General features: G+C 42.5%; 1 protein-coding gene across 1 annotated transcript; it reads left to right on the top strand.

The window, feature by feature from the left end:
- The first annotated feature begins 2,889 nt into the window (after nucleotides 1–2,889).
- On the top strand, nucleotides 2,890–17,731 carry VPS37B (VPS37B subunit of ESCRT-I). Its single transcript, XM_027469816.3, has 4 exons — nucleotides 2,890–3,075; nucleotides 11,392–11,563; nucleotides 12,193–12,275; nucleotides 13,421–17,731. The coding sequence occupies exons 1-4, from the start codon at nucleotides 2,971–2,973 to the stop codon at nucleotides 13,916–13,918; spliced, it is 858 nt and encodes a 285-aa protein (XP_027325617.1). The 5' UTR covers nucleotides 2,890–2,970; the 3' UTR covers nucleotides 13,919–17,731.
- The last annotated feature ends 2,786 nt before the right edge of the window (nucleotides 17,732–20,517 follow it).

The following is a 20,517-nucleotide window of genomic DNA, read 5'->3' as shown; positions in this document are numbered from 1 at the left end:
AATCCCTGTAGCCTAAAATCCTAGTTTATCTGCTATTCCTCATGTTCTGTCGAAGTGATATGCTGTCACAAAACCTTAATCTTTCGTGAAGACTGCTGAATGGAAAGGCACCTTCCAACCTATCCAAGTAGAATGTGTAATTAGACAAAAGCAGCTGACCCCTATTTTGTCTCTCAACCTCAGTTGTTTTTCTGGCCGAACTTGAATTCTCAATCACATGCAGATTCTGTTCAGAGTACTAAAAAGCAGACCAGATGTTTAATATTGACACTCCTCCCCAACACCTCAGAATGCAAATTTATCTACATGGGGAGAAACAGTATTTTCAATATATGTTGTACTTGAGCACAAATGAGTTCTGTTTTCTCCGTGCATTTTCTGAGGACTTCATTGTTCTGCATTATATGGCTTCTAACTAATTAAATATTGTTTACCATTGACAAATTCAAATAATCCATTCCTTGATGTCTACAGCAGTACAATTCCAAGAACAACCCTATGCAAAATAAACAAGAACAAATTATATAATTGCATAGAAGATCCCCTGAGAAGGTCACTGTAATATAGAATCATCTTTCCCATCAGCATATTGACAATACAGTGATGGTAATACTGTAGTGCCCTTCAGCTGAGATATTCACCCACAGTACCTCCACCAGCATTATTCACTGTGAGCTATTCCTCTCCACTCTCTGCATGGGTCTGAGTGGTTATTTTGATTTTTATTTCTTTTAAACAAAAGGCCCTGTGGTTGAGGGAAGCTGAGAACGCTGCTCAGGATCACACGAAGAGGCAGTGGTGAAACTAGATTTACAACATGAAGCTGAGTCAGACTCTTCTAAACCACACTCCCCCCATACCAATTATCTTGCTATGCTATGAAGTTAGAATCACTAATGTTCTTTAGAAGAAGGGGCTTCTTTTAATCCCTCAGCTAATTCCTCTGCTTATACGGGTGTGTGTCCGCACATAAGTATACATGCTTGCATGCATGTAGAGATTTAAAGACTGGTTCAACACCAGGCTACAACTCTTTTTGATGGGTGTATGCAAATATGGCATGCGATAGCGTGTTGACATGGCAGCTATCTGCTGGTTTTAAATAACAAGGTCAGGCTGTAGTAGCCCTGAAAAGCCATGTCACAGCCAAGGGGTACAGCTGCTTACTCATCTTAGCTCCGAGCACAGCACCCCCACAAGGAGGAGTTTGGCACATTGCTCAGCGATACGCAGGCATGTTGACGTGGAAGAGCAGACACATGCCCATATCGCTAATCACGTTCTCCCCACCCTAAGCAAGCTCAGCTGCCGGATGCTTTGACCTCTCTTACCTGCCTCTAGCACTCAGCTCACAGAAACCCTGCACTAGACAGCCAGAAGGCCGGGAAGCCTTCTGCTGGCAGTGTGTTACTGTCAGGCTTTGCGACCTGTGAGGTGACAGAGAGGGTTTTTGGGGGAGATGGAGAGCTGAGTTTAGTTGTAGGACAAAAAGAAACAATCACAATGGTGCTGTCTTTGTTCAGGTCTGCCAGGAAGTACTGGGTCACTTCCTGAACGTGACTAATGTCATTATGTTTGAGTAGGATTACATCAGAAATTGATTCAGTTCACCACATTGATTTTTTTATTTTCTTTCTTCAGAATGATCAAAAAAGCCAAATACAAAGGGTAAGGACCCCATGGCCATTTCCCACCCTGTTCCTTTGGCTCACATGCTTATCCTGGTTCTCCCTCCAGTTACACACTGGGAAATGGGCGCACCCACGCCCACAATCAGCTACGAAAGCAAGCCAGAAGGTGGTGCGTGCCTAGAGATGAATACAGCCCAGGCTACGTTAACACAATTAATTATTTCCAGGCGTAATTGTATGTATCATCTATGCTCCAGCATCAGCAGTAATTGGAGAGCTACTGCTCCAAAGTGTTATCACAAAGTACGTAGCAAAATGTCGATGATGTAGATATATTTGTAAGTGTACTTAATGGATGTAAATCAGAAACAAACCAAATTGAGCCATGATGTTTTAATTGATGCTTCTTAATGTAAAAATTTCCGGTTTTATTTCAAAATTGTTCAAATTCACTCTAAAATACATCGTGAAAGAAAGATCATTTCTTGACCTTCATGCTTGATGAAGAAAGTGCCTATGATGGACAAAACGAATAGCACTGAAGCTTGGCAAGATGCATTTTTAGCTATTTTAAGCATAAATAGGTATTCGGCCTAGGCTTGAGAAGAACGCAGCCACTCTGCGATTTGCTGCGGCCAACTCCCTACCAGGTAAGGAAGTGAGAATTAAATAATCCTCCTGGTTTTCCTTCCTCATTTACAGCTACACACAAAAGGAGAACGAGGATGCCCACAGCAGCACCGTCACGTCGTGACAGAGCTCAGGACATGGGACTCGAGGGGTGCTTTGAGCCGGTCAGAGGCCAGTCGGAGCTGGTCGGTGCCCACCAAATGGCCGCTCCAAGCCCTGACACCTCAGCCAGCCCCACAGCCCCTGCGGTCAGGCAGCACCGAGGGGCTCTGAGGGCTGATGCTTGGCACCTTGAGGGAAGCCCACCCACCCCTCCGCACCCTGGGGCACCCCCACCACCACTCCAGCCCCATCTCCTGCCCCGCTGCCCCCACCCCAGCCCTTAGAGGCCGAAAGCAGCGAGCCCGAACGCCTCCATCCTGCCCCCCCCCCCACACACATCATCCCCTGTGGCACCGCCTCAGCGCCCCCCGCCCCGCCGCGTCCCGCCCCCTCCTCCCGCCCCGCCCCTCCCAGCAGGGGGCGCCGCGGGCGGGGCGGGGCCGGGCCGGGCCGGGCCACCGGGGCCGCGCCACTTCCGGGCGGTGGCGGGAACGGGAGAGGGACCGGGGGGGGGGGGTGGAACCGGGACCGGGACCGGGCAGCGCTTGGGGCTTTTAGGGGGGGGTGGGGGGGGGGGGAGAAAGAAAAGCAACGGGCCGGGCCCGCCATGGCGGTGGACGCGCGGCGGCTGGAGGCGCTGAGCCTGCAGGAGCTGAGCGCGCTGCTGGACGATGAGGAGCGGCTGCAGGACATGGCCCGAGAGATGGAGGAGGTGAGCGGGGACCCCCGCCACGCCGCTCGGTGGCCGGGGGGTGCCGGTGACTTTCAGCCCCCCACCTCGCCGCAGGTGGCTCCGTGCCACGGTCCCCCCCCCCCTCCCCCCCGGTGCCGTCCCGGTCCCCTCTGGTCCCTCCCGGTGCCCCCGGTCCCCCCCCCTCCAGCCCCGTCCCGGTCCCCCCGGTGTCCCCCTGGTCCCTCCCGGTCCCCCCGCCCTTTGTCTGCCGCCCCCTGATCCCCGTTGCCCCCCCCCCCGCTCCCGAGCCCGGCTGTCGGAGGAGGGGGCCTGGCAGCACTGAAATCGCTCATTTTGGGCTAAATTAGGGAGAAGCGGACGGTATCGTGTTTATTTTTTAATATATATGTTTTTTTCCCATTAACACATTCCTCGTTTTGTGGCCGAGCGCCGATTGGGGGGGGGTCTTGAGGTGAAGCCGGTCCCGGTCGTGCTCTTGAGCTCAGGGTGATTTTAAGTCAAAAAGAGGCAAAAACGGGGAGGCTGTCAGCCTTCCTGGGGCTTTTTGTACTCGTTTGGAGCCTCTTTGTCAGCCCTCAAAGCATGGGTTCGGGTCTGGGCTTGCTGAGACCAAATAGAAGAAGTGTTTTTTGGGATCCTCGCTGTTGCCGGTCCCCCTCGTATGGGGTTTTTGGGTGCTGGTGGGTGAGCGTGGGGCAGTGCTGGGAGCAGCCTCCCCCAGCTTTGTGCTCCACCAAACGCCCCGAAAAGGCTCCGAGCAGTCAGCTGACGGCAAGTAAGATGGATCCGCTGCTGATGAGAACATTTTTTTTGAAAGAAGCAAGCGTGCTGTATTTCCCAGGATCTGGTGTTATTGCTTTTGTTTTAAATCGGAGGACCGAAGTCCCAGGGGAAACAAACAAAAAAAATGGCTTAGCTGATTAAAAAGCCTCATCTGTTGAGAAAGGTCCCTTTTTGTTGCTTTTCCTGGAAGTGCGATCCCTGCCCTTCTGGTACTTCCAAGGAAGTCATTCGGGATCACCGCAGCGTTAAAGTATCGCAGACAACGGAGGGGCCCTCCGAGGGTCGAGGCTGGCAGCGAGGAGTCCTGGGAAGCTGCTTTTTGCTTTTTTTTTTGTGCAGTGTTTCTCTCTTAAACTTTGTGTAAATAGATTTACGAGACAGGGTTGGGCATATTAGCTTTCTGTACGAGTTTTTATGTTGAGGACTTAAGAAACCTCTGAAGAAATAGATGCCGCTGTGGAAAGTAAAATGTGAAAAGATCTTGGAGACCCCAGCGGCTTACTGGGAGGCAGGAGAACCCTTCCGTGGCAAGACTGAGGATTTAAGGAAAGCCAGCGGGTCATAACGGGCTTAACTTGGTGTAGATAGGAACGGGTGCAGTGCTGCTGATTGCAGCATGACCTCTGGCAAGGTACAGCAGTAGGTGGGCTGGCCCAGCCAGCCTCTGTTTTTCGGTCAGTGCAGACTTCAGACTGTGGGTGAGAAGTGACAAAAAAACCTCTTGACCTTCGTGGCAAAGCTTGTCTCTCTCTGCAGGATTACACCGTCTTCTCGATCTGACCCTCCGGTTTCCCTCTTTAGTTGGCAACAGAAGGCTTTTAAATTGTAGAGTAAAGTTCTCCGGGCCCGAGGGAATATTTTGTGGTGTTAGGAAAGTGTGGCTAGGTTGAAGGTATTTGAGCTGTGTGGAAATAGGGCTATAGTACTGTCGGGTGTAATCCTTGTTTATTGTGCACGGAGGCTTTTACCAGAGTCTGTTCAACTCAGAAGCATTTACCTATCCTGGAATTGCTCAAATACTTCCTCATTTTGTTACTGCCTTCATTGAATTGTTTACTCCTTGGGTTTGTGCTGCTGGCTCCTGATTTTTCACAATGAAGTATGTGGCAGGAAGAGGGAGAGAGGGAAATCCTGAACATTAAGGGGAAGCCATGGTAACTTCACTGCTGCTTGTGTAGGTATTTGGTTTGCTGTCTGGATGTATCTAGGTTGTAGCGTTATTCCAAAGTCCTTAAATTAGTAATTTTATTGGGGCATGCCAATTAAATCATGTTTCCTGAGTCACTTCTCTGAGGTCACTCGTATTTTCAGTGGCAAAATTGGCTAAAGCTGATTATCCCATAATTGAAAAAACCTTTGTACTCCTCGTTGCGAGGGAAACCCAGCTCAGAAAAACAATGTTTTGTTCACAGAGAGAAGGGATTGGAAAACCACTTGGCTTTCTTGCTAATAGCTAAAAATAGGCTCCTTCCAGCTCCGAAGGGAATGTGTTCCTGTGCAGCACTTGAGCAGGATTTGTATATGTCATCCTGGGGGTGTAGGCATATATATATATATAAATACATATATATATCTGCGTGTGTGTGCTTGTGTGCAGATATATTTCACTGGGGTAATGTGCTTAGGCAGTGTCCTTCATGCTGTAACCCCAGGTGTGTACAAATGTGGCATCAAAGAGCTAAGCTGCTTTTTTTTCTGTCTGCAAGGTTGTTTTTGAAGCCTCTGGGCTTTTAGCGCTTGAACAACGAACATCTTGTCTGGTAGAAAGAGGAAGGAAGCCAATTGTCTGGTACTCCTCATCTTTTGAAATCGAGGAGGTTTTTTGATAATCCTTTGAGGTTAATTTCTGTAGTACATCGATGGTATTCATCTTCACGCAATAAAAGTACATTGTTTGTAAAAGTCAATCTCAGAATGGTAATTCTAAACAGCATAGGTGAGTCTGTGATGGGATACTGGTGGTAGCTCGATGAATTTCTCTGGTGAGAGTTGGTCGTCTCGTGACCTGTACTAGGACTTTGCTTTTAACAGTGCAGCATTGTGTTACTGAACGCTCCATGTCCACCGCCAAAATTATTTGCTTTTCAACACCTTTATCGTATGAAATGAAGTCGTCAGAAATGCATCGCCTTCCTCTCGTTCCAGCATTTTGGAATTTGCTGGCAGGCATGGAAAGGGTTTTTGAGTGTAGCCCTTTTCTCAAAAGCTGTTTGAAAAGATCGGGCAGTCTGCAGAAAGTCCCAAGTTCAAACGATGTGAATGCATGCCCAGATTTCTTGGATTCCTTATCCTGTCCTAAAACCACATGGTGTGAGTGGTTATGTTCCCGTTTGCCAAACATGAAATTTAGCTACAAAGTCAAGAATTAGACTTGGTGACAACTATAGGATTTTCTTTTCCAGCTAAGCACGGAATGAATAACCTGCCTGTGTCTGCTGGGCACAAACTGCAGTTCTGGGCAGCAGGAGTAAACATTTAGGAATCGCAACTTACCTTTTAGCCTCTATTTTCTCATTTTTAAGCTAGTACTTGCATAATCAGACCTAAATTTAGCAAATCTGTTTATTTTGGAATATGTCTTAATATTTATTACCAAACAGATGCCATTAGAGGGTGCGTTATTCACCAGTACTTGATGAAAAGCACTCCTAAATCTTCTGTAAAAGACGTCTTTATTCTCCTCCTCTGCACCTGTTGGCTCCTATTTCAAGGGTTAATTTGTCACTCCAACTGTGCATAGTTATAATTCTGCAGTGTGACAGCGCATTTGAATCCTAAATTACAAGTATGTAATTCAAGTGAAAGAGAGAGTTTAAGTGTTTGTTTTATTTGTAGCTCCTCGAGAGACTTTTTCTTGAAAGTACCAGTGGACTTCTTGTCCTGACGCCTGCCAAAGCCAGCTTGTAATTACAGCAGCACTGGGTGCACTTTGTGGCTCCTTGGGGTTTCAGTTGCTCGGACGGTGGCAGAAGGACCTGGTCTGGACGTGTTGTACTGGGAACGTGCCTTAGGTCAACAGGAGGGATGCTTCTCAGAGTCATTCTGAACAAACCACTCTTAGGGCAAACATTTATTTTGGAATTAATGGTAAACAGTAAAAATGTTGCTAAGCTAGTCCTAGTACTTGCTCGTATTTTAACTTTGTCCAGCACTTTTCTTCACTTTAAAAGTGGGATGAAACAAAGCTGCAATTCAGGAGATCAGTGGGATTTCCATTCCCAAAGCAATTGCTGCTGCCTGTTCTTACAAGTGCTTATTAAGTAAATCCTTGAGTAAAACTACTCAAATTATGTCTCTTAAAGAAACTATTTAAGCATCTTAAGTTTTGAATAACTTCATAATCCCTGATTTTGTCTTTAACTTCCACGTGTATGTGACTTCATTGCCTTGCCTTGCCCGCAGTTTGGTTTAGAGCTCAGTGTTGAGCAATCCCTCTGCCATCAAAATCCCATTGTAAGAAGCTCCGTGTCACCCTGTTTGTCCCATTCAGAATTCATAGCAAGGCCTTGATAGTTAAAAGGAAAACAAGTGGGGAAAAAAAAAAAAGCACATTCTACTTTAATATCGCCCTGTCTCATTATGTCTCACAATTCTGGCTGGTATTTTTCATCTGTTTTCAGATTCAGGTTTCCTGCACACAACCTCAACAGTCGTCTTAGCAATTCTGCTCGAGTTGCGTGCTCTGAGCTTATTTCTGTTGGTAACTTTTTTTCACTCTACTTCCATTAGGCAGGCGAACATCCAATGCAGTAGCAGTTCCCTAATAATACAATTTTTTGTTGCAGAGCAGATCTGACAACAAAATAACTTGGTTTGGATTTATTCCTTCCTTGTTCTGTTATAGCTATTGAATGGATGCTGAAAGCGTGCTTTGTGCTGCGTTGGTACTCTTAGCAGACGGGTCACGCTATGCTGGATCTTAGACCCTTGGATGATTGTGCAATTTATTTATTTTTTTTTGGGTTTTAAATCAGGCAACATTTTTGAAAGCTTTTCTTTAGGGCTTTTTAGGCTAATTTAAGAGTTTGCTTTTCTGAGTCCTTGAATTAACTTCTAAATGTCGTGGAACAGTTGCAGAAAAGTTTGACACTGAATTTACATCTGTGCCAGAGATTATTCTGGTTTGTAAAATTGTCGTAGTATTCAGTTTGCATTGGCTTGGGTTTATATTGGTTCTGTTTGTTAGGAATTAGAATTTACTCCCTCCCCAAATTTCTTTCAGTGAAATGAAGCATTAAAATGTCCCAAATAGGTGAATGGGTCTTTATCTTTGTTTCAGAAAGAAGTTCTTCTTAAGTTTACCTTGTAATTGAAGAGTTGGTTCTTTGCATGGTTTTGAGCAAGATTCAATATGAGTTTCTCATCTGTTTAACTGCCCATTTGTCAAAAAGAAATTTGGTACAGAGACTAAAGCTGGAAGCGAAGACTTCAAGATTAACATTGATCATTAAATATGAATTGTGTCTTTTGTTCAATTTCTTAGAAAAACGTGCCCTTCTTAGAAGTGCTATAATACAGGAGAAGTTGAGTCATTAGGGCTTGTGTAATTTTAAGCACTGTAACTTACAGTGCGATTAAGAATAGCTCAGCTTTTTGTCGTCTTTAAAAACATATTTGTAAGACTTCCAGTTAAGTATAGGGTAGTCAGTAGTCGCTAGACATCAGGTGGCAAGGTCAGGAAAGGGTGTCACTGTGTCAGATGTAGGTGGGTTACCTGTGCTTGTCTGCCATCAAACCAGGTAACTCTGACTTTGCAAGTGCTGTTGTAATAGTAATTTGTTTCTTACACCTATGAGACAAATATATCCTATTATGATGATGTTTATTCATCTTGCGCATTCATAGTGATTCAGAAGTAAAGTTCTTCAGAAAGTCATTGTAGAAAGCTAGGTGTTTGTCTCCTTGTTCATATCTGTAGCCCTGCTGCACGCTATGTACATGGTTAAGTACATTATGGTACCTAAGGAAGAGAGTTATTTAAAAAGTAGCTGAAGTTTTATATCACTTAGAGAAGCCTTTTCTCTTATTCTGCCTATTTACCTGGAGCTCTTCTCTTCCTTATTACATACATGATTTGAGTAATGCCCTTTCCCAGAGATTTGTACTCTTGAAATGTTTATAGATTTGCGTATCTTTCATTCCTCTGTTTTTACTTCTCTAGAAAAAATGTACATAACATGTTCTTCATCCTGACGAAAGATCAAAGTCCGCTCATAAAACTGGTCTTCCCAGCCTGACTGCACAACTACTTTGAAATGAGAACATCAGCCCTACAAGCAGTGAAAATGTGATCACCAGACCAAATTTAAGTCACTTGAAGGAAGTAGTTTGCTCGTTAAAATGGTGAAAGAGGAGAGGCATCAGAAAGCATAAATCTTTTTGCACGCAATCTTCTTTGGCTGGCAGTTCACAAGGCAGCCAGTTAACAAAACTTGTGGTGATGGCAGGTAATTTGGTAAGAAGCTGGATGTCAGTAATTAAGCTGTTAAATAGTGTGTACTTGGTTTCCATTCATTATTGTTTGGAAAAAATGTAAAACAAGGACTTCAGCTTACTAAAATTGAGTCTAACTGCGTTGGATCATAAGAGAACAAACAAATGGAAGCAACGAGTTTAATTTAAATTATTTTGCATTGGAATCAAAAGTGAGAAGAGAGGATTTTCTTTTTATTCTTGGAAAGTATTCAAGTTGAACACAAGCATAGGGTTGGAAGCTTGTTTAGGCTCGATGTGAGAATCTTGAGAAGCCAAAACAGTATTACAAATAGTTCCTCCCATTTGTACAGCTTAGAATAGACTTTTATTTTGATTGATGTACAGTTTAGGACTCAGCATTATCCTTGACTTGATGATATTTTTTTGAGTGGTTTAGCAAGAACAGCGCAAAAAAGTAAAGCTTGGATATTTGAGGAGCAATATCTCAGGATGTATTTAAGTCTTAAATATGTATTTAAGCAATGCTGAGTCAAATTTGAAGTTAGCAGGTTAAAGCAGTGTATAAAAATTTTAAAAGGAAGTAACTGCTTATAAAGACACTGCTGCTATACTTGGGAGATGTTTCCACCTGTTGCACATGGCCTTGTGCTCAGACTGTCAGGAACACATGAGTTCTAATCCCCTCCTTTTCAGGGATTTTCAGATTTCCTTTCATTCAGGTTTCCTCTTTTGCCCTTTCAGAGGTGAGCCTCTCTTATGTCCCCCCAGGAGTGTGAAAGGAAGAAAGCACTGTACTTTTCATGCCTGCACTGAAGGTGGGGTAGAAGGGGCATGTTAATGTAGGAGGTCACAAGAAGTGCACCAAGCATTTAATTGGTTTTGAAGAAGGTTTAATAGAATGTCTGTTGTGCCATGGGAAAATTAGCCCACTTGTTGATTCAGACTGAAATCAGATCCTTTGCTTTTTCCTCCCTTCTTTTTGATGTCTTTTTTTTTTTTTTTTTTTTCTGAACACTTGTCTTTCCCAAAGCTACTGAAGCCTGTCTTGATAAAATTGTGCATATGCGAGCAAACTCGGAATCTTGCTGGCAGTGGTTTTATGGGAATTGTCATTTGTTCCTTAAGAATCATGTCTTTGGGCTAGAATATGTTAAGCAGCAGGATTGAGCTGAAACACAGGCTTTTGGCATTAATCCAGATTTGATTTAACATAGTTTGGGAAGAATATTCTGGAGAAGGAACCATAACGATGCAATGCTTGTTTTTTTGCATTATAGTAAGATAAAGGATGACGGTCTTCTGCAGTCTCGCTGCATCTTACGGGTGGAATTCAAAGGTTTTTATGAGCAACTGTTGATTTATCTGTCAGTATTCATCATGGGGTGGTAAGGCGGTGAGTGAGGTGGGGATGAAGCATCTAGGTTAAATAACAGGTAGGAATTCATACAAAGCATCTTCGCATAGCAGGGCGTGAGTGTAAAACTGATCTCACAAGGCCGTGGCAGCCAACAGGTCAGGCACAAACTCTCTTCAAATGTTTGGAATAAAAGTAGTTCTTCCCCAAGCTCGAAATAATACTGCTTAATGAACCGTCTGCTGCATGTGGGGGTTAAAAAATACATATGGGAAGGTGCCCTCTGGTCAGTGCTAACTCCTGCTTGGAAGCGATGAATTCACGGGTGGTGCTGGCTGAGGAGGGAGAACCGTGCTCATAGTGGAATCGCTCAGGCGATGTTCCCTGTGTGTGAGCTTGTGTTTGTACATGTAGATGTCCCTAACGTGCTGTTTGCAGCGTAGGCCTTATTTTTTTCTAGTAAAATAGTATATCGTGGAGCAGCAGAAATAGTTTGTGAGGAAAAATTTGGCATAGGAGAGAGAGGGAGAGTGAAAATGGGCGCAATAGCTGGAGCTGACCATACCCGCCAAAACAGAAGGCATTCCCAAATAAAAAATAACAAAGTATTGTTGTTATTTGCTGCTCCAATGCACTAGTACTGATTTTTGCAGAGAGCTTTTGCTGTTTATGTAGTAGTCTTGAAATTCCCATATTGTCTACATAACCATTAATCTCACTCAACATCCTCACTGTCACTTCACACACCTTTCTTTTTGCAGGCCCAAAATGTTCAACACAGCAAAGACATGACTCTTGCCAGCAACCGCAGTCTGGCAGAGGACAATCTTCTGTTCCAGCCGAAGTTGGAGTCTTTGAAAGCAAATTTGACTCAAAAATATCAAGAGCTGCAAGTTCTTTTTGAAGCATACCAGATAAAGAAAACAAAACTAGGTAACGTTTTCTGTTGGTTATTATGGTTTGCTCTTTCCTAAGCGAATTTAAATTTGTTGTGCATCTTTTTTTTTTTTTTCACTCATTTTTAGATCTGTGAATTAGGGTATAAAATCGAATCTCATTCTCACGTAGTTCTGAAATAGATCATGAACCTAATGACTTAAGCGTCTCTTACACCCAGGAACATGCGCTACTGATTCTTTCAATTACACTGATATGGTTACGTAGCTATTGTTTGCTAAATGATCAAACTTGCCCACCTTGCTAAAAAGTAAAACCCGATTTGAATTTCCAGTGATTAGTCATAAATCAAACAACCTTGTATTTAATGTTCTCATCTAATATTGAGTTATGAAGTATTGTGAATCTGATACTACACTTGCTGAAGTGCTTTTTTCGTTATTATACATTATAATTTCTGTTTGTAGCACCATGACAATATTACTAACTACTTAAATGTCGTATTGTCTCACTGTAGTCTGACAGTCATCCTGTCTAGGTCAGTAGAGTATGCTGTTTATACAGATGTGCCTGAGAAGATTTTTATGCTCGATGATACTTTATAGCTTCGGTTAAAAGTCATTTACAAACAGCTGTCACTTACTCTTGTTTTCATGCCGTTACAGACAGACAATCCAGTAATGCTTCACTGGAGACACTGCTAGCGCTCCTTCAGACAGAGGGGGCTAAGATTGAGGAAGACACAGAGGTAATGACAGTACACTTCAATTCTGCCACTTTATACCCGTTAGTGAAGACTTGGGGTAGCTGAAGTATATAATACCGTTGAATATGTAATAAGTAGTCTAAAGGGATATTTTTAAGTATGTGGTCTGGTCTTTGAACTTCCTTAAGCAGTCACTTGATTTCAGTGACACTTTTTTTGAGTAATTGTTTTCTATTCTTAAGGTCTTTGAGGTTTAAGACACAACAGTATTTTTCAGAAGAGAAAGTCAAACTCTCTTAGTTCCTTGGCATTGCCTTCAAACTAACAGCATCTAAATGTGGAAATATTTTTAATGGTATTTGCCTGTTATTGTATTAATCTATTACAAACATCAATTAGTAACCTAATGAAAAACTGCCTGTGCTGGTCTGTAAGAAGAGAGGGATGACTGCAGCAGTTCTGGTGGAATATTCCATTATGATTTCAATGTACCTGTCTAGGTGCCAACGGTCACTACAAGTGCTTGAAGGGTGGCTTGTTTTTAGAGCAATGGGAGTGGTTAGTTTTGTTAGTGGATTTGCCTATAGGACATTCTGTATAACTACATAGTTTGTTAGCATCCGGGAAAAGATCTGCTTATTGGCCTTGACTTGTGATTCCAAAAAAAACATTCCCAGGACAAGTTGAATTTCATGATTGTATGTGTGGTCACCTCTCTTGATTATTAAAACATCATTTTCCCAAAGCTTTGCTTTGCCACAAGTAAGCATGAGTATTAAATCTGGTTTAGCAATAATCTACCTCTCAGTACTGAGGCTTGTAGAGTTCTCAGTGTTTCTGTTGGCATTGCAAGCAGTACTAAACCGTAATTCAGCTTAGCTGGCAATCTGGAAAGCTGTTGAGCTTGATTCAGTCCTGCCTCTGATGATCATGGAAATGTTCAGAGACAGATTCAGATGTTCTTACTGCTGTTACTTCAGCATAAATTTCAGCAAAAATGGTATTTAACTCCCACTGCTTCTAAGTAATAACTAATTCAAAATTCTGCTTCGAATTCTTAATATGCCAGTCATCCTCCATATGCAAGCTGGAAAATCACAGGCAAAATTACCCTATTTTTAGGACGTAAGCCCTTTAGGTTGTCTCAGAGTATGCCGTTTTCTAAAAGATTATTCCATATTTGATAGAATATGGCAGAAAATTTTCTTGATGGTGAAATACCACTGGATTCCTTCATTGACGAGTACCAGAGCAAGCGCAAACTGGCTCATCTGCGACGTGTAAAAATCGAGAAGCTCCAAGAGATGGTGCTGAAGGGACAGAGACTTCCACAGGTTCAGCCGCTGGCTCAGCCGAGAGCACCTGACACAACACCAGCACCTCAAGATTCCTACACTTCGGATGCAAACCCTCCTCCTTCAGTTGTGCCCCGACGAATACCACCCCCTCCGCCTTCAGTCCCAGCAGGACGCTTTCCTACTCCCTTTACCGCAGCCATGAGTTCAGGACCAGCTCTTTCTTATCCAGGTGCTCCGTATCCTCCTCTCCCACCTCGGCCGGGAGCTCAGTCTGCAAGTCAAGTGTCACAGCCAGGATACCCATCTCAGTTCGTACCACCGTATCCTCCAGCTCTTCCCCAAAGACCACCTCGCTTCCCACCACATCCTGGTTTTATCCTCCAGTGAATATTTTGGTGCGCCTGACTTAATGTATTGGTGCTTATATTTCCTTTTTCTCTCCCTGTCAGAGACTTAACGTAGGCAATGGAAAGCCTCTGTTTTTTGCACAGTGGAGTATAAAATTTGAGCTCTGGCACAGAGGTTTGAAATTGTGTTTAGTAAATGTGATTATTTTTGTTTTCAAATACCAGTGACAGCAAGAACTTTCTAGGAAGGTGATAGGGGCTAAATTTTGTAAATCCATCAAATTGTGAAACAGTGCACAGTGGATTTCCTGACGTTATAAATCTCCGAATTCTTTAGCGATGGTAAATCAGCATCCTTTTCTGTTCTGATGTATTCCTGTTGCAGAAGGATGTGTGTGTGGCAAGCGGGAGCTATTTGTCTCTCTAAAGAATTCTCTACCAGTGCCAGTGTTTGGATGGTAACAGCCATATGTGAGTGCTGGGCGAAGGGTTGGAGGGGACTGCACCAGCAGCCTTCACAGTGCGCCCAGACAAGTGGCATTTGTGGCCAGGTGCACAACACTTTCAGAGCTCGCTGAGCTGAAACTGTTGTCAGATAATGTTCTAGAGTTTTTAAACAGTAAAAGTTACACAAGTTTCAGTTCTACATTTCAGTTGTTACCTTAGATTTTTCACAATAAAAGTATGCACTCTTCCCATTCCTAAATAGTTTGATACTCTGAAAGTCCTGGTCTCTTGAAATTAAACTAAACTGTTTGTAGAGCCAGTTTAGGGTTTTATAGAAATTTTACCAGGAATTTTTATTTCTTTACCTATTAAGATTTTCATATTTTTTTTTCCACACCTGGGATACAGAAGTTAATTTTTTTTATATACCGGTGCTTAGCTTTTGATATCATGTGATTCCAGGAATCCAGGCAGGGTATTTTCTTAATTAAGTGTTGGATTCTCACATCATGTAATTTCCCACAACTTCATTTTGTCCCTCAAACTCCATCTCTTGCTTGGCAGAACTGTTTTTAACTTCTTCATTTCCTTTAGTCTTGCAATTTTTGGCATGCTTATCTATCTGGAATTTGCAGTTAACATTTCTGTGCAAGCAGTCGAAACAAAAAAATTTGAACTCCATGGTGGCTGTTTGCCTCTTATATCATCCTTTCATGACTTTTTATACCACCGAAGAGGGAGGCTGCTTAGGGGAGTTCAGATCTCATTCTCAATATGACTCTAGGCACGTGCTGCTAATCTAATCTAGCATTGGGAGAGGCAAATCTTTAACACTTGCTTGTGCAGAATATGTCCACAAATTCATTATCAGTTTTTCATACCCACAAACAACTTTCAACTAATTCATGCTGACTTAAGGACGACATGATCAGGAATCTGTCATATCTTCTTCACTATTTTAAAATATTCTTATCATTGTCCTGGAATGCACTACATTGTTTGGAACTCTGTGCTATGAACAGCTTCAGTCAAAATAGAATATCTGATTATTTTTTTCTTCACATAAGGCCCTTGACTGTCCCTTAATCATTTCCTCTGGAGTGTGGTGGTTGCTAGCAAATACTGATTTTAAATTAATCTCATAACAGGAAGCTCTCTATTCTGAAAATACAGTTATTTGGCTTGTTTTGCCTTCTGAAGACAAAAGGCAGAAGGTTGGTCAGTGTTACTGGCATCTGAACCAATTCCCCAGTGTAAATCTGGAAAGTTTCTGTAGATGGGGGAGTTTGTGAAGCAACGTGCATTGGATTTGTTTGCAAAGTGTGTTTTTTCTGTAATCTAGTGATGGTACAGGATGTGTTTTTTAAAATAGTGTAATATCTTTTCTTGGTATTATTTTCTCATTGAAGCATTTGTGTAAGCATGGTTGATTATGACTTGTTTCAAAAAAAAATTTTGCTGTGCTATTAGTGTTGGTATTTGGATGGCAACTGTCGTATCTGAATGCTAAACATAAATCTGCTGTAGAAATGATTTGTGTCCTAGGAAGAATAAAAGTTGGTGGGGGCTACCAGGGTGGTGGTTGAGTATAGAAATTCATACGTTGAGCCTGCTACACAAACTAAAACAATCCCAAATTAGTTTTGCTAACATTTAATAAAAACAACCAGGTATATTTTACACTTATCAAGTGCCAACTTTTTTTCTGAAGAGTTGCAAATCCTCAGAAGTGATGGAGGTGATAGATAAGTGTATTGTGAATTTGCACTGCATTTTATGTATCTAACTTTATTGGTATTAGTAGTCCAAAAGTATTTTTACTACTTGTTAAATTTTCTGTCTTTTGGTAACTTTTGTGATAACATGATCTTTCAGGGATACTTTATCTAAAAACAAGCTCTTGTGCTAACTAAATACAGACAAAGCTAATGCAGTTTTTCTGTCTGAAAGCAAAACAATGCATTATTGCATATGCATGTGGCTGATGTGCCTTAGGATCACTACCTGTGATTGTAATACTAGGATACTAGCATTTTTATCATTTGAATAGCCATTGTTTAACTCTAATTTAAGGGCTCTTCAAGAGCACTTTCTTTATATAAAAAAATGGAAAAAAAAAATCTCACCCTCATACTTTAGAATCAAGAAAGGCTGTATCTGCTATTTGTGAGCGTATAGTTGCCTTCACTGATGGGTTAGTTTGAACATAGGTGATACAACTAATGTGATGTTTCAGTTATAGCAGTCCCGTAACTGAAATCCAGCTGCTCATGGAAAATGTTTTTGCCATTAATTGTGTGTGTGTGCGCACAAACTGTAAATATGTACTTGACTGCTGGTAATGTTTAAGGGTATAGGAGAAAGATGACTGTGGAAAGCTGTTTAAATCCTTTCAGAAAAAAAAATGTTACAGAACACTAATCTGAATGAGTCGGGCAAAAGCTTTGTCAGTGCTTTGAACCGTTGCCCTTTGACAGCTTCTCCTGTTCTGTTATAGTTAATAAATTCTGCTATGGCTAGGATGTTTAGAATTGTACTAATTTGCACTGTTTATAAGATAGTGAGATTAAAATGCCATAGGCAAGCCGAGACTTGAGATGGGGTAGCTCAGTGTGCTTGCCAAAATATATTTTATGTTGTCTTGAGGATTTTTCATGTCTGCTGCAAATAGCATATACTTCCCCAAAGCAATTGGAGCGGAGAAAAATCTTTTAAACTTGATGTGTAACACGGCTTTAGAGTGTTGGTAGGGTTGAAAATGCTCTCTGAAAATGATGGCATTACGTTTGCCAGTCTTTTGTACGCAGATTTTGTAAGTTATGACTAATTCAATTGTGTGTGGTTAGGGTTGTTGGGGTTTTTTTTGGAATGATGGTCAGCATTGAATGGGTCTAACTCTAGGTTGAGTTTTGCTGCACCTCAGTGCTGTCTCTCGGAGGAAGCGGAGTCAGTTGTTCCGACACAGCTGATCCACACGGGTCACGGTTGTACCGTGACCCTGGAGGGACTCTTTAGGATACAAGCTCTGATGCAGTTCCAGGAGGCAGGGCCCTGGGCACAGTCCAGTTGTGGGTGGCCGTTTTGTTTAGTGCTCCCACTTCGTAACCTCAGTCTCCACCTCTTGTGGATGTTTCTGCCCTCTCAAACTGGAATAGTGAATTAGACGTAGAGCTCCAGCTGACAATTCCTCGAGCCTGAACACAGAGCTACTTGGCAAACGTTGAGTTCAGAGGAGGTAGAGTCGTCCTGCACCTGAATGGTTTCTTTGTGTAATGCTGGACAGTTGAATAAAGGGGCAATTTTATATGCCTAGCAAGTTGTGAAATGTACAGTGGATTTGTTTGCATAATAAGTCTTTCTGTAATCTACTGTGGTCTGATTTTAAATAAAATATCATATCTCCTGGTGTCATGTTCCCATTGCGGCTTCCTTCAATCACGGTGGAGATAATGCTCATGTTTTTTAATACTAATGATGTATATACATCACATACAGTTGTAGCTGAATGTGGAACTTAAATTTACAGGAAAATAACTGCTCATAATAAATCCATTGCTTGTGTTTTTAGTGGCTGGATATACGTTGTGTGTGCAGCTGATACAGGACACGTATACTCAGGTTCTGCACATCTTAATCATAGCGAAGAGGTGGGTGGGCTGTTTTGCCAGGTCAAATCTCTGCAGTTTTGTTTCCTGCGCTTCCCTAGAACAGTGGAAGTGTCTAGTCTTGGCCTGGAAAAGCTGAGAGAAGGGGGAAGCCCGCTTTTATTTGTTAATAGAGGAAAAACTTAGATTTCAGCCAAGTGAGAAGAAATGAGTCAACCAAAATTATTTAGGAATATGAGTCAGAGAGCAGAAAGAACCTGATGTAATTTTCTGTAACGTCATTTTAATAACAATGTTAAATAGAAGTCCTGCTGCAGAATAACTGATGATAATATAGGGGAGAAAATCCCTTTTTAATTTTTTTTTTCCTTTTTTCTTCTTGATGTGTTCCATTTGTGGTGGCTGCAGAGATTTGATCACCTTCTGCTAATGCAGAAATAGGGAACTACAACTACAGAAAGCTTGCTGTGCTGACTCAGTGCAGGTGGGCGAGGGAAGGAGGTGGTGTTATGTAAAAGCTGCAGCTCCTTAACGCGGCTCTCCTAAGAATCTGCAGCAATGCCCGTGGTTTGGAGGTATGCACCAAGCCTCGAGAAGTGCCTGTTCCGAAACGGGGGTGTTCAGATGCCCTTCCATGGGGCCACTGTGTGCTAAACCATTGATCTAGGTGTGATTGTTCCTTAGCCAAAGGAGAGAAAGCCAGTGCAGTGAGATGCTGCCAGGTAGGGGACCCACATGTCAATTGGGTAACTGATAACAACAAAAAAAAAAATTAACACAAAAGCTGCAAGCGGTGTGTTGGTGACACAGGTAGTGTTTCATGTCTTGAGCCCTCCCTTCTCTTTGGAAGTTGGCTTTGGAGGTCACACAAACCTATACACATCCTACTGTAACACTTGTTCCTCTAATTTGAGTCCTCTTCCAGTTGCACATTAATCAACCCCGACAGAATCTTCTACAGGTTTGCCTGTTTACTTCTGAGTCTTTGTCACTGTGATTGAAGCACGGGGTGCTTTTTAGACTGATTTCTTTTGAAATTCTTTTTCTGATTTCTCACCTGAAGCTTTATGACACTCATGTGCCCCGGCTGACTGTGCTGTGGAAATGCTATGCTGCCTTTTGGGGTGCTCTGTGTGTGTGTGTCTGTTAGCTGTCCCACACTACCAGTGATGTTTTGCACGGGCTATATGCAGCCTCTTTGCATCGTGCTGTTTTAAATTAAGTCAGCTGACCCCAGGGGTGTTTGTAAAATGTCTGTCTTGGCTGAGATTTCTTTCCTTCCCAAGTAATTTTCCCAATTGGGCCATTCAGGGAATGCCTGTGCCAAGAACAGTGTTGCACAGAAGCACTTACCTGGTGCCCTGCAGGTTAGGCTCAGAAGGGAAATAACCCACCCCGCAAGTGGGTGGCGGCTGCTCACGGCTTGAAGGGCTCTTAAAAACATTTTTACAGAAGTTTCTTTCTTACCTGATTTCCTAAAGCTTGTAATAGCAGCATTTTGTATTTGTGTGCTTACTTTCAATGGAGTATTTTCTTCTTAGTGATCTGGGAGACTTGTGTTTTCTAAATCTCGCTCTCTCTAACAGTGCAGGTGCTCAACTTCAGCTGCTTTGTGCGCTCACATCCAAACTCATTTGTGGTTACACGAGGTTTGGCTGCCGAGGAAGCCAGAGGGTGGGGGGAGAGGAGGGCTTCAATAAGAGGCTGCTTGAAAACTGCTTCAAGAAAAATAAACTGCACTGAACTACCCTTGGTAGGAGGGAGCAGACTGTCATGTTTCACATCTTTCTCTTGGTTATTTTCCACTGTTTTTGTCGCAAGTAGTGAGTAAAATTTGTTCTCGGCACAGTTCTAAGCATGTTCCTTGCTCTACGGATACAATAATGGCATTTAAAACTCATTAGCAAATTGGATCCTGTACAGCAGGGCGTCTTGATGGAATCTTAGACTAAACCTTTGCATAGACAGTTTGTGATGTGGTTTGTTTATTTTTTTTCATGACTGCTATGACTAGAAAATACTTTCCAAAAAGAATGGGAATTGAGGCAATCTTAAAATGGACAGCAAGCTTAATTTTGATATAAAACTACTTTAGTACGTAAGTTTTGTTTTAAATGGCATTTGGGGCTAGTTTGTGCTGTTATTTTTTTTTGACTTTGTACATGCTTGCACGGGTCACTTTACCTGCAGCCTCTGCAAGTATTGATTTAAGTAAACCATAATGAAACAGCAGCGTTGTTGAACAAGTTCCATTCACCCACAGGACTGCTTTTAAAGCCAATATCGCTTTGCTTTTGAATTCTTTAAACTTTAAATAGAGCTGTGGCTAGATTTACGGTAGCACAATTTGAAAGTTAGCATTCTTGATTAATCAATATTTCCATTATGAGATGTGCTGGTGTGAGTGGCCAGGGTGACGTCAGTCTCCCAGCAAATACAGCGTTATCACTGCCTATAAATAGACTGCAAGCTACCGCAGCAAGCACTTCCTTGTGTGAAGAGAAAGGGTTTCAGGAAGAAACGAAACTTAGAAGTACAGGGCTGGCCACGGTTGGTGCTGTAACGTGACAGCACGGTGTGGTATTTA

Source organism: Anas platyrhynchos, chromosome 16, assembly GCF_047663525.1.
Source record: "Anas platyrhynchos isolate ZD024472 breed Pekin duck chromosome 16, IASCAAS_PekinDuck_T2T, whole genome shotgun sequence".
Classification (NCBI taxonomy): Eukaryota; Metazoa; Chordata; class Aves; order Anseriformes; family Anatidae; genus Anas; species Anas platyrhynchos.
The sequence above is the reverse complement of the archived record's forward strand: the minus strand, read 5'-3'. Positions and strand labels throughout refer to the sequence as shown.

Excerpts from the sequence above, each read along its gene's own strand:
- VPS37B (XM_027469816.3), top strand. The coding sequence starts at position 2,971 with ATGGCGGTGGACGCGCGGCGGCTGGAGGCGCTGAGCCTGCAGGAGCTG. Across the intron at positions 11,564-12,192 it reads GATAAAGAAAACAAAACTAG|ACAGACAATCCAGTAATGCT; the intron begins GTAACGTTTTCT and ends ATGCCGTTACAG. Across the intron at positions 12,276-13,420 it reads AGATTGAGGAAGACACAGAG|AATATGGCAGAAAATTTTCT; the intron begins GTAATGACAGTA and ends CATATTTGATAG.